This window comes from Crocuta crocuta, unplaced genomic scaffold (genome assembly GCF_008692635.1).
Source record: "Crocuta crocuta isolate KB4526 unplaced genomic scaffold, BGI_CrCroc_1.0 scaffold620, whole genome shotgun sequence".
NCBI lineage: Eukaryota > Metazoa > Chordata > Mammalia > Carnivora > Hyaenidae > Crocuta > Crocuta crocuta.
In genome coordinates this window covers 794,252-810,640 of record NW_027527402.1, presented here as the reverse complement: position 1 = coordinate 810,640, position 16,389 = coordinate 794,252, and the positions used below count along the sequence as shown (strand labels likewise).

At 40.5% G+C, this 16,389-nt stretch overlaps 1 protein-coding gene across 1 annotated transcript in view; it reads left to right on the top strand.

Annotated features, from left to right (window-relative positions):
* RNF115 (ring finger protein 115) overlaps positions 1 to 16,389 on the top strand; it is a 90,177-nt gene that overhangs the window by 482 nt on the left and 73,306 nt on the right. The window contains exon 2 of the mRNA XM_077753341.1: positions 16 to 151. Coding sequence (XP_077609467.1) covers positions 16 to 151 — 136 coding nt within the window. The remainder of the gene's footprint in view (positions 1 to 15; positions 152 to 16,389) is intronic.

Below are 16,389 nucleotides of genomic sequence, written 5' to 3'. Positions count from 1 at the left end.
TGCTCTCGTTGGAAGGCTGGAGGACCTGCGAGCCGCCGTCNGCGGGCTCCAGACCCCGGGCGTCCCGGCCCCGGCCCCTGCCCCCGAGCTCCCGCCCGGCCCCTTTACCCCCTCGGACGGTCCACCTGCCCCTCGCTCCTCTCTCATCCCTGTACCCGCTCCTCTCCATCTTTTTGTCGATCTTAGCAAGTTTTCTGACAACTCTTCTCCTCGATTTTTCTTTCCTTCTTTTTCACTCTTGTCTCCTTCCCACGATGACCTCTTCCCTCCGCCCCCATCCTCGATACTCTTTCTGCAGTTGTTTCTCACCTTCCTCTACGGCCTTTTCCACTTTTAACCAGAGCCCTCTCCCCCTCCCCCCTCCCCAGTGGAGCCAAATAGCGGATGGCTGAGGGTTGTCCCTAGGGAAGGTAGGAAGCTAGCACCGAGAGAAAAAGAGGGTTGGGAGGTAACTCTGGGGAGGTGAGGGGATTTTGCCCTTCAGCGGCTTCCAGGGTTCTTGTGAAAGTGAAAACAAGTGTACTAATGACTTGCAGACCGCCCGTGACTCCCTGTCACTGTTGAAGGAAATGGCTCTGGGAAGAAGGCAGGGCGTATTGTTGCAGCTTGCTTGTGCTGTGGCCAGTGCGTTTAGCACCACCTCCCGCCCTTGTCCCCCTTCTCCGAGTCTGTCTCTTAATCAGAAAAGATCCAGGACGGAATGCTGGGGGGCTGCGTCCTTTGACATAAAATTGGTTTTCACCCGTTTCTGCCGGACTGTCCACCAGCCTCCAGAGAGGTGGTGCTGTGGCTGTAAAGAATGTGCTTCTGCAGCAAGCAAGCCAGCTGCAACCCTCCAGACCCGGCTCTTTTGGGTTGGCTTATGAGCTACTGCAAGGAGAGCCACACGGATGAATGGTAATTCTGCCCTTGGCCAGCCATCTTGAGAATTACTTATGGTTGTTCTTTTCTTTGGAAATATCCAGGTTCAGCCTTAAGACAGGGTGGCTACATCAGGACTCACCTCCGTGTTTATGGTGTCTCAGTGCGGTCTGCGAGAAAACCTGCTAAAGTCTGTCTGCGTGTCTTATTCCTTAGAAACAGATGGAGTCTATCTAGTGAATTAAGGATATAAGGTCTAAAGGGTATTTTATTTTAGTCTTTTCACCTAAAAGTGACTCTTCAGGCTTTTATGGCATTTTCTTTCCTCTATTTGCCCCACTCCCTATAACTCCAGGGACATAGTTTCATCGGTGTGCTGTTTCACTTTTGCTTGCTGATTGGGCTGTGTATGTGTGCGCACACTTTTTGCCATATTTTAGGGCTAAGAAGAGCAGGTGCCTTGTGGGTTTTTTTGGTTTGTTTGTTTTTGCTTTTTTTTTTTTTTTTTTTTTGTTGCNTTTTTTTTTTTTTTTTTTTTTTTTTTTTTTTTTTTTTTTGGTCAGCAGACACCAAAGCCTCTGGAAACCTCTCTTAACCACAGAGAGGGAGTTTGGGATTTAGCCAGTATGTGTGACCAGTGACATGCTGAATGCGAAGCCTTGTTGAACATTGTGGTCTTCTGATCTTTAAGTGCTGCTCACTGTTTGCTTTTAAAAATGAGAAAACAGTCTAACTTGCCACAGCTTATTATATCTTCTCTTAACTTCTCAAGTCCCTGCTTCATGCTTTTGAAAAGGGGTAGTTTGAAAGACTTAGTAGGTGTTTTTAGAAGTCTTAGTTTGATGCCTGGAGGAGAACTTACTGATCTTTTGAGTCTCATTTATTGTCTGTCATACCTGATTTGTAAGTTGAAACTCAATGCAGTTAAATATAACTGAATACTTCCTGTGTACATATAAGGTTCCCAGCAGAATATCCTGGAGGCAGTACCAAGGAATACATGGTTCCTGCCCTTAAAGACCTCACAGTTTTGTTGGAAAGACCAGACAAACATGGAAAAAGTAACAACAGGTGAATGAGGATGGATAATATATGGTTTAGAATTCAGTGAGAAGAGGGTACAGTAGCATTGGTGATGTGAAGTCATGGAAGAAGTTACTGTTGAGATGGCATTTAAATTGAGTTTTGAAGGATTGGTGGAATTCAGATTGAGGACTGCAGTAGAAAAGAGTAAATTGAGGAGGAGGGAAGAAACACTTAGTAAATCATTGTTGTCACTGCCTTTTTAGAAAAAGGTATAGTGAGGTTTGACTCATACATGAGCCAGTGAGTTTCATCTTGTTTCCTGGCCATTTCTGTATCCTTAACCCAAGACCGTCACCTTGAACATGTTGGTTGTAAGATTGATCAGGTCAGTAAGTATCTGGTTCAGTACAAACCTGACTCTGCTACTGAAAAAAAAAAACAACTCAAACACTGGTAAGTCAGCAATATGATTTCCACATATATAGTAAAATGTTGAAAAGTTAATTTCAAAAATAATTTTTTATGTAAACTTGAGATTCCTTCATTGTAAGTACTTAGCAGACAGTCGGCATGCGTTGTTTCTTGAACTGGATGAATGTTATGGGAAACCAGATGTCCTTCTGAGGGTATCCGGAGCCAGGTTTTCTGGAATAAAGCTTTTCTTTGTCTAGATGTAGTTTGCATCTCAAAAGGGTGCTACTCTTGTGCTAGTTGGATCACAAGAACAGTTGTCCCTGAGAGTTGTTCTCTCTGAACACCAGAAGTGGACTATTGAGATTTATTGTCAGCTTTTTTTTTTTTTAAATTTCCGAGAGAGAGAGAGAGAGAGAGAGAGAGAGAGAGAGAGAGAACGACAGAGAGACAGCCTGAGCAGGGGACCGTCAGAGTGAGAGAGAGAGAGGGAGACACAGAATCTGAAACAGGCTCCAGGCTCTGAGCTAGCTGTCAGCACATAGTCCGATGCGGGGCTAGAACCCATGAACCGTGAGCATGAATCATGACCTGAGCTGAAGTCCCACTTAACCTACTGAGCCACCCAGGCTCCCCTGTTGTCAGCTTTTAATGAGTTAGTGCTAAGTGGGTTTCTTGACCCAGTCAGTGGGAAGGACTGCTTCAGAACCATCTCATCTCTTGCCAGTTTATTTGCCGTGCAGAATCATAATGGTGTTCAGTGGAACTAAGTTGCAAGGTTTTGGAACTCATTTCTTCTGCCTTCCCCAATTTCTAGGGTATAGAATTTCTTTTTTTTATTTCTTTTTTTATTTTTCCTTAATACTTATTTTTGAGAGAGAGGCAGCACAAGTAGGGAGAGGGACAGAGAGAGGGAGACAAAGAATCTGAAGCAGGCTCCAGGCTCTGAGCTGTCAGCACAGAGCCTGATGGGCTCGAATCCATAGGTTGTGAGATCATGACCTGAGCCAAAGTCAGATGCTTAACCGAGTGAGCCACCCAGGCGCCCCTGGGGTACAGAACTTCTTGATTTATTTGGAAGTGTGTGCAGGCAATAGCCATAGCTTACCCAAATGGTTTAGTCCTGAAACTCCCCTTAGGTTTTTGTTGATTGTTTTTCTTGTCAGCCCTACTACTATGAAAGATTCATGGGCCCAGCTAACTTTAATGTCTGTATTAAAAAAAAAAATTTGGTGATAACTTCTGAGAGAGATTGGAGTATGCCTAATGCTATGTAAGTTAAACCAAATTTAGTTGAGTTAATTTGCTGAAATAACACGTCTTACTGCTAATCCTGATTCATCCATTTTAGCTTTGTGTGTCTTTGGTTTGGATTCTCCCAGATAAGAGAGAAGAAAAGATTCATTTAGGAAAAGGATACAAAGAAATGAGAAATCAAGAGAATTTTAGAATGAAAATATATTCAATGGCAGTGTTATCATTAGATTTCAAAAAAGAGTCTCCATTCTAGAAGTGACTATTGATTTAGGAATTTCTCCTACTGAAAAGTATTTTCCTATTCACAGTGAAAATAATTTTAGTGAAATTTGGATTAAAAAATTTTTTTTAATGTTTTCTTTATTTCTGAGAGAGAGATAGAGGCAGCGTGAGCAGGGGAGGGTCAGAGAGAGAGGGAGACAGAGAATTAGAAGCAGGCTCCAGGCCCTGAGCCAGCCGCCAGCACAGAGCCAGACGCAGGGCTTGAACTGTGAGATCCACGAACCGTGAGATCATGACCTGAGCCGAAGTCGGACACCCAGCTGACTGAGCCACCCAGGTGCCCTGTGAAATTTGGATTTTAAAATAAGAGAATTTGATTATATGGTTTAAAGCCCTTAGCGCTTCAAGTTTACATATGATTGGGTAAATGGCATTGTGTATTTTCGGGTAATTTAAAATTATTTTCAAAGCACAGCAGAAGCTGCTGCCTCACCTGACTGTCCTATTGAGAGACCGTGTGAAGCCAAGACTGATGGAGACACTATGCTACTTTGAGGGATGACTGAGTAGTACCGTATAGGGCTGTGTCATAGAACGTCAAGGTGTCATTCCATCCGCACATTACCCTGCCCCTCTTTTAAATCAAGGCTGGAGAATATTACCTGAGATTGAATCTGGTAGAGTTTTCATTAAATAGGTGAGATAAATCATATGCAGAGTAAACGTCTTTTGGTATTGATGAGATCAGGGTGATTCTTAAGTGTGTTATGGAGATCGGAGTATCCAGATCCAGAAAGAGACCAGTCTAATTAAGGGCTGCTAGTGTATTACTCACCTCTGCCTGAAGGAACTAACAGGCTTCTCTCTCACATCTGCTTATTGTATCATCTTTGCTCTAATAAAATGTCATTCTTGTCAGTAAGTAATATTACCTTTGGTTCTTTACCGGGTGCTATATAAGGGATTATCGTGGTGCTGTGCTTGTAATAACTCTAGTACAGGAAAACTTTCTAACCACTCCATAATAAGAGTAGCTAAAGAGTACAATTCTTTTTAAATAAAAAATTTTTAAGTACATTTCTTAAAGACTTTGTGACTCTTAAAACTCTAAGCCTACTGACCTGGCTGTTTAAGTTGCATGATTCATACTGAGATCCCAGAGCAGTGTCCATGTAGTGTTAGTAGTGTTACTGAACTTGGGGAAGGAATTTAGTGATATGAGCTGGGCCAGAGAGGTTTTATTTTATTTTTACAAGTTTATTAATTTATTTTTGAGAGAGCTCTGGGGAGGGTCAGAGAGGGAGAGAGAGAATCCCAAGCAGGCTCCCTGCTGTCAGGGTGGAGTCCTGTGCCGGACTTGAACCCACAAACCATGAGATCATGACTTGAGCTGAAATCAAGAGTCGGACAGTTAACCAACTGAGCCACCCAGGCGCCCCTGAGAGATTTTATTATTTATTTAATTTCTAAGTATTTATTTTGAGAGTGTGTGTGCATATGAATGTGCACACGGGGGAGGGGCAGAGAGAGAGGGAAGAAAGAGTATAAAGCACGCTCTGTGCTGTCAGCACAGAACCCTACTGGGGACTCCATCCTGTGAACCATGAGATTATGACCTGAACTGAAATCAAGAGTCATCGCTCAACTGACAGCCACCCAGGTGTCCTGTGAGGTTTTAATTATTAGATATCTTAGATTCCGGTATTGGTGACTCACCAGCTAAAAAGCCTGCTGGACTATCTAGTACTATGTAGCACTTGCTTATAAATATTGCTTGAATGATATGATAAGTTGAATACCCAATAGTTATATTTAAAAAGTTAGTGTTGTGAGATCTTTATCAAAAAGGTGCTAGTGCTGTAAAATATAGATACTACTGTGTGAAGTTTCAATATACAGTGTCAGTAAATATATTCCCTGCCAGGATCTAGAAATAAGAAATATGTATTTTTATAAGTAGAAGGCTAGTTTTGGCCTTGAAATTCTGCTGATATATCGACATACATATATTGGGGAAATCTTTGGGATTTTTTTCAGTATGAGGAAGAACAAAAATATTAAACTTACTGCAGGTAAAATCCCTTGTACTTTTTTGGGAAGTACCAACTGGATGGTAACACTTTGTGTTTCTTTATGTTTACCTGGCCTTTTATGACCTTTATTTACATTCAGGGAGAAAATGCTAAGGTCTTTCAGATAGTCCTCTTATTTAGAAGAGGAAAGAAGGTGTGGATTGCTTCTAATTCTTTATATACAGTCAAATTAGAAGGGTCTAAGAATAAGCCTGTTGCTGCTGACTTCTTTTTCCTTTTCTTAAGTTGATTTATTTTTTTGAGAGAGAGAGTGTGTGCTAGAGCCTGTGTGAGAGCAGGGGAGGGGCAGGGAGAGAGGGAGAGAATTCTAAGCAGGCTCCATGCTGTCAGTGCAGGCCAGAGGTAGGGCTCCAACTCACGAATGGAACAGTAAGATCATGACCTGAGCTGAAATCAAGACTCCTGCTTATCTGACTGAGCCATCCAGGCGTTCCATGCTGACTTCCTTTTCCTCTCTTCACAGCTTAATAATGAGCAATAAAGGAGATAGTGTAAAGCATTGGTTCTCAACTGGGAGTAGTTTAGCCTCCCAGGAGAATATTTGGCAATGTCTGTAGACATTTTTGGTTGTCACAATTGCAGGGAGGGGGAGAGTTATTCTGGCTTCTAGTGGGTAGAGGCTTGGGATGCTGCTGACATTCTACAGTGCACAGGACAGCCCCTTACAACAAAAAATTATTGGGCCCAAGATGGCAAGAGAGTGAGGTTGAAGAACCCTGGTGAGGATAGAGATTGTTTGATTTGGTGAGAATAGAGATTTGTTCTGATGTGGCTTTTTTTCCCCTAATTTTGGGATCGTGATGAGGATTTTCAGTAAGATAATTGAGACCATATAATTTTAGCCAAAGCCCTGGTGAGAGGGATTACTTAGAACGGTAGTTAGAGGCTGCTGTCTATAGCTTTATCTGTTGGGGTCACTTTCTCTCCTTGTGGTTACTGAGACCAGAGGAATTGGATTACTCCTCTCAAGTTACACACTGTAGAGTAACTTCTAAAAGAAAAGTACCCACATTTTTTTGTCAGTTGGGAATTAATTGAGGTAGTAACACCACTTGTAACTTGGTAAGGCACCTGGAAATTCCAGTTTGAAAACAAAGCAAAAAGCACACAACAAACCTAACCTTTAGTTTCTGTATAGCTCATCTTAGCATCCATCAGGTTTTAATTTCTCATTCTCTTATAGCTCTCTTAGAAATTTTATGAGCTCAGGAGATTTTGTGTTTAAAGTTTTAGTGTCTTTAAAGGTTGGTTGGTTGGTTATTTATTTATTTATTTATTTATTTATTTATTTTGAGAGAGACCGAGACCGTGTGAATGGGGAGGGGCAGAGAGAGGAAATCCCAAGCAGGTTCTGTAATGCCAGAGCAGAGTCCGATTTAGGGCTTGAACTCACTAAACCATGACCTCATGACCTGAGCCAAAACCAAGAGTCCGATGTGCAACCGACTGAGCCACCCAGGCGCCCCTAAACTTTCAGTGTCTTTAAACTCTTGGCAGGGACGGTGAATTGAATTATTAATCCTTGTTTTGATACTGATTTATCAGGTGACCAGAGCTGAGGCACCTGACCCTCTCAGTTTACCTTAGTATATACAACCATAAAATAATGTTGAGGTGCCTCTATGGAGCCTGAATGAGCATTCAGAGAAATGGAGGTATGTAGTCTTGGATTGAAACGTAGTGTAGGAATGATCAGTACTTATTTGTAGAGAAATAGGGCCCTACCATAGTATAAATTTTTAAAAAAAATTTTTTTAATGTTTTATTTCNCTGAAGTCAGACGCTTAACCAACTGAGCCACCCAGGCACCCCCATAAATATTTTTTTTTAAATGATGTCTTTGGGGCGCCTGGGTGGCTTAGTCGGTTAAGCGTCCGACTTTTGCTTAGGTCATGATCTCGCGGTTCGTGGGTTCGAGCCCCGCGTCGGGCTCTGTGCTGACTGCCAGCTCAGAGCCTGGAGCCTGTTTCAGTCTGTGACTCCCTCTCTCTCTGACCCTCCCCTGCTCACGCTGTCTCTCTCTCTCTCTCTCTCTCTCTCTCTCCTAGAAATAAATAAGAAACATTAAAAAAAAAATAAAAATGATGTCTTTATTTTGAGAGAGAGCTTGCATGACCAGGGGAGTGGTAGAGAGAGGAGAATCCCAAGCAGGCTCTGAGCAGTCAGTGCAGAGCCTGATGGGAGTGTGGGTGCGGGGTTGGGGGCTTGATCCCATGACTGGGATCATGACCTGAGCTGAATTCAAGTGAGCCACTCAGGTGCCCCTTAGTAGAAACATTTTAGGTAGTTCTCACAGTTTCACTTTCAGAAGTTTAGGTTTTTCTGAAAGATTTTTAAAAAATCCTTTCTTTAATAGTTGGGGAAAGGGAGGGAGGCAAACCATGAGAGACCCCTGAATACCGAGAACAAACTGAGGGCTGATGGGGGTGGGAGAGAGGGAAAGGGGGGTGATGGGCATGGAGGAGGGCACTTATTGGGATGAATACTGAGTGTTATATGTAAACCGACTTGATAATAAAGTATAATAAAAAATAAATGAATACCAATTTATAGTAAAAAAAAATAAAATCCTTTCTTTAAGTTCAGTTACTAGCAAGTCAGAATTCCTTAGACGTTGGCAGGTACACGCAGGTCAAATAGAAGCAAGTTGGCTCTGGGAGCGCCTGTGTGGCTCAGTCAGTTAAGCATCTGACTTTTTTGTTTTGTTTTGTTTTTAAGTTTAGAGAGAGAGAGAGGCCATGTGGGCAGGGGAGAGACAGAGAGAGGGAGAGAGACAATCTGAAGCAGGCTCTGCACTGACAGCACAGAGCCCAAGGTGGGGCTCAAACTCAGTGTGAGATCATGACCTGAGTCAAAGTCAGATGCTTGACTGACTCAGCTATCCAAGCCCACCCCTCCTCTGACTCTTGATTTCAGCTCAGGTCATGATCTTGAGGTTCATGGGATAGAGCTCCATGTGGGGCTTTGCGCTATCAGCGTGGAGCCTACTTGGGATTCTGTCTCCCTCTCTCTCTGCCCCTCCTTTGAGCGTGCTCACTTGCATGTGTGATGCTGATCTTCTAGCTTCGTGGGCCCCAAACTTATCAGACCCAGTGCCCTCTTTTTATAATAAATATTTTGAAATGCTCCCTTTAATGAAATGAAATTCATATGGTACAATTTCATACACATAAAGTTTTTTAAAAAATAAAAGAATTCTCTCATTGTAAGATAAAGGATAAATAAAAAAAATAATTTATGACAAAATGATACATATTTCAGTATGTACTCAGTTGTCCATAACAAAGGTATGTATAATGTCCTGGATGTCGGCCCCAAATGTAGACATAACAACTACCTGAGTAGACTGTTAAAAGAGTATTTGTGGGATGCCTGGGTGGCTCAGTCTGTTAAGCTTCTGATTTCAGCCCAGGTCATGATTTCAAGTTTGTGGGTTTGAGCTCTGCATCGGGCTCTCTGCTGACAGCTCAGTGCCTAGAGCCTGCTTTGGATTCTGTGTCATTTTCTCTCTCTTTGCCCCTCCCCCACTCATGCTCTGTCTCAAAATTAATAAATGTTAAAAAAAAATAAAGAATATTTGCAACTTTAATTCTTTTTAGTATTTATTTATTTTTGAGGGAGAGTGTGTGAGTGGGGGAGAAGCAAAGAGAGAGAGAAACACAGAATCTAAAGCAGGCTCCAGGCTCTGAGCTGTCAGCACAGAGCCCGATGCAGGGCTCAAACTCAAGAACCGTGAGATCATGACCTGAGCCAAAGTTGGACGCTTAGCCATCCAGGTGCCCCAAGAGTATTTGCAACTTTAATATCGTGATATGCAATTCTTTGAAAAGGCACAAATAAAGTATATTTTTCTGATTTTATTCAGTTGTTTTTCTGGACATTTAATGCATATTAAAATTAATCAGAAAGGCTTGGTGTTTATATATAGAATGGAGGTAGGACCTAGGCTTTGATAAAGATGTTTTTTAATCTCAACTATCCATATGAAGGTAACTATCCATATGAATAGAAATATTTATTTGTGCTGCAGTTTCCTATGCTTTTCTGCCTCTGTCCATTAAATGTCAGTAGCATTTTAAAATTGCTATGACAGCCGAAACACTTCAGTAAGTATTCAGAAAGTCCCCTAGATGATTGTATTTTCCTCATTGAGATGCCTTCTAGTCATACAGGAAAACATTTTCCCATTTTATCATTCTTTTCTTTTGCTTATAATTTCCAGTGTTAGTGTAATACTTTGCAATGCTGCAGGATTCAGAGTTTGTCTTTTAGATTGGTTTACTTTTAGACAATTCTTCCTTTATACCTTTAAATTTCTCATTTCCTCACCACTGGTCATATTGCTACTTCCTTGTTTATCAGTGGTTAGAGCAGTACCTGGTGCATAGTATTCATTCAGTAAGTGTTGAATGAAGGAATTATAATTGTAGGCCTTTTCTTTCTGCTACTTTCTGCTTTTGTACATGTTGAAAATCATGGGGATCCTAGTGTTTATAAAATACCCTAAAACAGAGCACAGATGTGTAGACTAATGAACAAAAGTCTGACTCAAAGCAGTCAGTCTCAAAGCATCAGTAAGATGGACTACTTACCATTAGTTGGGGGCAGGGCAGAGTTGAGTCTCTTGTTTTTTTTTTAACGTAGCTTTGCTTTTGTATCTGACAACTTATAAACAGAAGAGCTTACCATATTTACCTGCCCTCCATATAAATAGCTGATTGGCTTTTTAAGCAAAGTTATTAACAAACTTTAAAATTTAAAGCAATTAAAGAAATTATAAACAAAAGAAAAGAAGAATGATAAAATGGGAAAATGTTTTCCTGTAAGCAAAGTAATTATTATTATTTTTTTATAGTTTATTTTGAGAGCGTGTGTGAGCAAGAGCAAGCACAAGTGCGGAACGGGCAGAGAGAGAGAGAGAGAGAGAGAGAATATCCCAAGCAGGCTGCGCACTTGTTAGCACAGAACTTTTTTCGGGGTCAGTGCCATACACTGTGAGGTCATGACCTGAGCCCAGATCAAGGTTCAGATGCCTAACTCACTGAGCCACGCAGGCACTGTTTAGTCATTATTTGTAACCGAATTTGTTGAGTGGAATTTAGCTGCTTCTAGTGAATCTTCTGTAATTTAAGTGGTAGTGTGAGCTGCATTATTCTCTAAGTTATTAAGATGATTTGGGGCGCCTGGGTGGCTCAGTTCCTTAAGCATCCGACTTCAGCTCAGGTCATGATCTTGCGGTTCATGGGTTCGAGCCCCACGTTAGGCTCTGTGCTGACAGCTCAGAGCCTGGAGCCTGTTTCAAATTCTGTCTCCCTCTCTCTCTGCCCCTCCTCCGTTCATGTTCTGTCTCTCTCTGTCTCAAAAATAAATAAACTATAAAAAATTTAAAAAAAAGGATGATTAGTTCTCTGACTTTTATCTATCGTGCCAGCTGTTAAGTTCTGATCTTATTATATGGTCACTGTCGAATGTTTAGAGGCATTAGTATTCCTCGTTAAGATAAGTTGAGGAATAGAAATTTTGTACCTTAAGCCTGTTGGTTTGAAAAAATTGTGGTTAATTTTGATTGTTGATGTAGTGTGAAAACTATAATGATACAATTACTTTCTGTTTAGTAAAATGTAAATGGAAATTCAGCAAATTAATTTTCACTGCTAGTCTTAGTTTGCATGTTTCAGGTTAAAAAGTGGTCGAAGGTAATGTTGATAAGTGAGAATCATAAAAGTGTTTAATTCCCTAAAATTTTCAATGTTATTAATTACTAAAATTACTGGTTTGTTATTCTGTGTCAAGTGTAGGTGCTGATTCAATGAGGGAGACTTGTTTTAAGATTATACTGGCATTCTTTTTAAAAAAAATTTTTTTTTAATGTTTTATTTATTTCTAGGAGAGAGAGAGACAGCGTGAGCAGGGGAGGGTCAGAGAGAGAGGGAGTCACAGACTCTGAAACAGGCTCCAGGTTCTGAGCTGGCTGTCAGCAAAGAGCCTGACGCGGGGCTCGAACCCACGAACCACAAGGTCATGACCTAAGCGAAAGTCGGACGCTTAACTGAGTAAGCCACCCAGGCGCCCCATACACTGGCATTTGGTTTAACAGATGGTCAGTATTGGATGAGCAGATTGAGGGGTGCCTGGCTTACTCGGTGGAGTGATTCATCGTCTTGGGGTTGTAGGTTTGGGCCTCACGTTGGATGTAAGACTACTTAAAAATAAAATCTTAAGGGGCACCTGGGTGGCTCAGTCGGTTAAGCATTGACTCTTGATTTCAGCTCAGGTCATGATTTCACAATTCCTGAGTTCAAGCCCTACACTGGGTTCCTCGCTCTCCATGCAGAGCCTACTTGGGGTTCTGTCTCTCCCTCTCTGCCCCTTACTTATGTGTTCTCTCTCTCAAAATAAGTAAACTTAAAAAATAGAAGATGAGCAGATTGAGAGTTCCCATTATTTTTAGTAAGTCCATTAGATAGGTTTATCTCATCCTGCAACACTGTTGGTATAAAATAAAAGGGTTCAAGAAGTATGTCTGATTCTCTTTCTGAGTATAAAATTGAGTCTGGATACTTTCTTTAAAAAGTTTTTTTTAACCTTTATGTATTTTTGAGAAACATAGAGCATGAGTGGGGGAAGGGCAGAAAGAGAGGGAGACACAGACTCTGAAGCAGGCCGGAGGCTCCAAGCTGTCATCACAGAGCCTGATGCAAGGCTTGAACCCACAAACCATGAGATTATAACCTGAGCCAAATCGGATGCTTAACCTGCTGAGCCACCCAGGTGCCCCTAGTCTGGATATTTTCTTAGATACTACACATATACACTCTATTTGTGATGAATATCACTTAGAAATTGGTTTGTGTTTGATAATAACATCAAAATATATAGGCACTAGTTCATGCAGTAATGACAGTACTCTATTTCCATTCATTCAAGAACGATTCAGTGGTGCCTGCTATGTTTCAGGAGCTGTACTAGGAAGACTGCGTCCAGAAGAAGTAAGGAAATTCATAAAATGTTGGGATCAATGAGTAGTGAATTAGGATTTAAATATTTCCTCCTAGGTTTGACTTTCTGTTTAAAGATTAAAATGAGGTAGATATCTTAACATGAGAGCAAAAGCATTTTTGTGCATTTTAGGTAGTTTTCAGAATAAACAAACTTGTGTCAGCTGTAGAACTAACCATTAGTTCTCCTTTTACAGCTTATCAGACCTTCCTATAAGTGGTTTAACTTATTATATGTAAAAAAAATATAGCATTGTGGGGGAAAAAGTTTTAACCTTTAAACAAATTACTGAATCTTTCAAGGGCCTTAGTTTTTGTTTGTAAAATGAAGCGGTTGTGTTTATTACTCTCTGTGGTTTAGTGATTTGAATTTTTAGGTTTTTTTAAAAATTTTTGTGTGAAGGAATTTTGTGCTGTAATTTTTCCACATAGATCATGTGATATCCACTGAATTATTCTTTTTATTTTCCACTGAATTACTTTTTATTTTTTATTTAAAAATTTTTTTAATGTTTTATTTATTTCTGAGAGAGAGAGAGAAAGAGAGAGAGAGAGAGACAGCGTGAGCAGGGGAGGGTCAGAGAAAGAAGGAGACACAGAATCCGAAGACAGGCTCCAGGCTCTAAGCTAGCTTTCAGCACAGAGCCCGACGTGGGGCTTGAATCCACGAACCTTGAGATCATGACCTGAGCTGAAGTCGGACGCTTACCTGACTGAGCCACCCAGGCACCCCTCCACTGAATTACTTTTACTGGGATAAAGATTTTACTTCCAAATTGGATCTCCTTTGTAAGCTATAAGCTATAGTCTCTTGTTTTATGATAATGAACAGTCTTGAAAATGTTAGGATTGAGGACATCATAATATAAAGCAATGCCAAGATTTCCCTTTGTTAAATGAAACAAAACAGTACATCTTAATGCTGGTAATGTTGACTGAATAAAGTAAAACCTTTTTGAAGACTTGTGATTCAGTGACAGGTAAATTTGGCCTGGGATAATTTCTTTATTAGGACTATTTTATAAAATCTTTCCTTGTTTCTTTTAGTTTTAAAGTTCTTCAGTTAACTCATTATTTTCTTCTTCTTTTTTTTAATGTTTTATTTATTTTTGAGAGAGAGAGAGAGAGAGACAGCATGAGCAGGGGAGGGTCAGAGAGAGAGAGGGAGACACAGAATCCAAAGCCATCTGCAGGCTCTGAGCTAGCTGTCAGCACAGAGCCCGATGTGGGGCTTGAACCCATGAACCGTGAGATCATGACCTGAGCCGAAGTTGGACGCTTAACCAACGGAGCCACCCAGGCGCCCCTATTTTCTTACTTTGTAAAAGGTCAATGATTACTTTTATCAACCAGTTTGTATGTGATCTTTCCTAACCTGAGAGTCCCTGAAGTAAAATAATCGTATTTGTAAAGTTTTCTTACCTCAGTGATGGAGTGTCTTCACTGTTGTGTTTTGATGAAGAGATCTGCCTCAGAGGTTCTGGGATTGCTCTGTGGGTACAAGGTAGAAAGGAGGGCAGTGCTAAATTATTTTATTTAAAAATCTCTTACTTAATGTAATGTAAAATCTTTTAAAATATCTTTTAATCTTAAAACATTAAAAAAAAATCTGTTAAAAATGTAATCTAAGTCTTTCTTATTCCTGGGGCACCTGGGTGGCTCAATCAGTTAAACATCCAACTTCAGCTCAGGTCATGACCTCAAGGTTTGTGGGTTGGAGCCCCGTGTCAGGCTCTATGCTGTCAGCTCAGAGGCTGGAGCCGACTTCAGTTTCTCTGTCTCCCTCTCTCTCTGACCCTCCTTTGCTTGTGCTCTGTCTCTCTCTCTCTCTCAAAAATAAATTGATGTTAAAATTTTTTTAAAATCTTTATTCCTGTATTTTTAGTTTTTAATTTATACTTTTATTATTTTTATTTTTTAAAAATTTTCTAAATGTTTATTTTTTTAACTTTTTACGTTTATTTATTTTTGAGAGACAGAGTGAGACAGAGCATGAGCTAGGGAGAGGCAGAAAGAGAAGGGGACACAGAATCCAAAACAGGCTCCAGGCTCTGAGCAAGCATTCAGCACAGAGCCTGATGTGGGTCTTGAACCCATGAACCATGAGATCATGACCTGAGCTGAAGTTGGACACTCAACTGCCTGAGCCACTCAGGCGCCCCAGTGTTTGTTTATTTTTGAGAGAGAGAGAAAAACAGAGCACGAGTGGGGGAGGGGCAGAGAGAGAGAGAGGGAGACGTAGAATCCAAAGCACGCTCCAGGCTCTGAGCTGTCAGCACAGAGCCTGATGTGGGTCTCGACTCATGAACCCTGAGACCATGACCTGAGCCAAAGTCGGATGCTTAACTGATCGAGCCACCCAAGCGCCCCTAAATTGATACTTTTAAAATGAAATGACAGTGATAGGAGCTGATGATTTTTTAAAAGTGTTTTTACTTGGCAAAATAGAAAAGTTGACAGTCCTTTGTGGGTTCTTAATTTTTCAGTTGTAAAATTGAACTGCTTTATGGAATCAAATCTGGAAATCAGTTTAAGTCAGTGTTTCTCAAAACTGTGTGCCTGGAGACTTAACTGTGAATTCAGAATCATGGTAAATGCTACAGGTTAAATCCTTTTCTTGTCTCCATTCATCCATTTCCCCTTTTATGACACAGAATGGCATATTAATGGTTCTGAAAAATCATTCAGTGAAGCAACATACTCAGTAGCATTATTTAATCCAGCCTTTTACAGATATTTTTCTTTTTTTTTCTTTATGGATGCTATGAGAAATGTTGCATGTTAAAATTGCTCAGAATCTACAATTTGTTGAAAATTGTTAATGTTCTAGGTACTATTTCATTGATGAAGTGTGACTTCCCCAACATCACATAGTTGGTTTGTTTCTCTGTGCTCCCGGTCCAGTTTTGTTTAAACCTCAGCTTCACTGCTTTTAACCACTTAGCTCTTCTGAAACATTGCTCAGTTCTTATTTTGAGGCTAAGTAACCAAAGATTAGGATATTCAGAGAAGTTTGTCTTATGGGCCTTTACTTCCCTAAGTGTGATTTCATTAGAACAAATGCTTTGTACATGATTTCAGTGGTTTTTAATCCCAAGCATCACTACCAAGCTTGCTTTTGTTTCTGCACTGTGCTTGGGATGTAGAGCTTCGAATATATTTTCTGGGAGAATAAATGTTGTCAGTTTATGTAAGAAGATTCTGTCAGCCTTAGCTGAATGCAAGAAGATAAACGTTGTCCTCCAAACTGGTACAAACTGGTGCTGTGGTACACATCAGAGCTAAAGACAAACTTTTTGGGTCACTTACCATTTTATATCTATGCCACCGGGTGGTTCTTGTTGCCTTTAGTGTGAGTAAAGAACATTATAACTAAATCTATCGTGGCTATATTGTGTTGTATGAAGTTAACTTTTTCTCTGATGATTTTTGTAGTTTAGTCTGTTTTTTTTTTTTTCCTTAGAAAATGTGGCTTCTTGGTCATCCGATCAAGCTTATATTAAGTAACATTTTGTCCCATG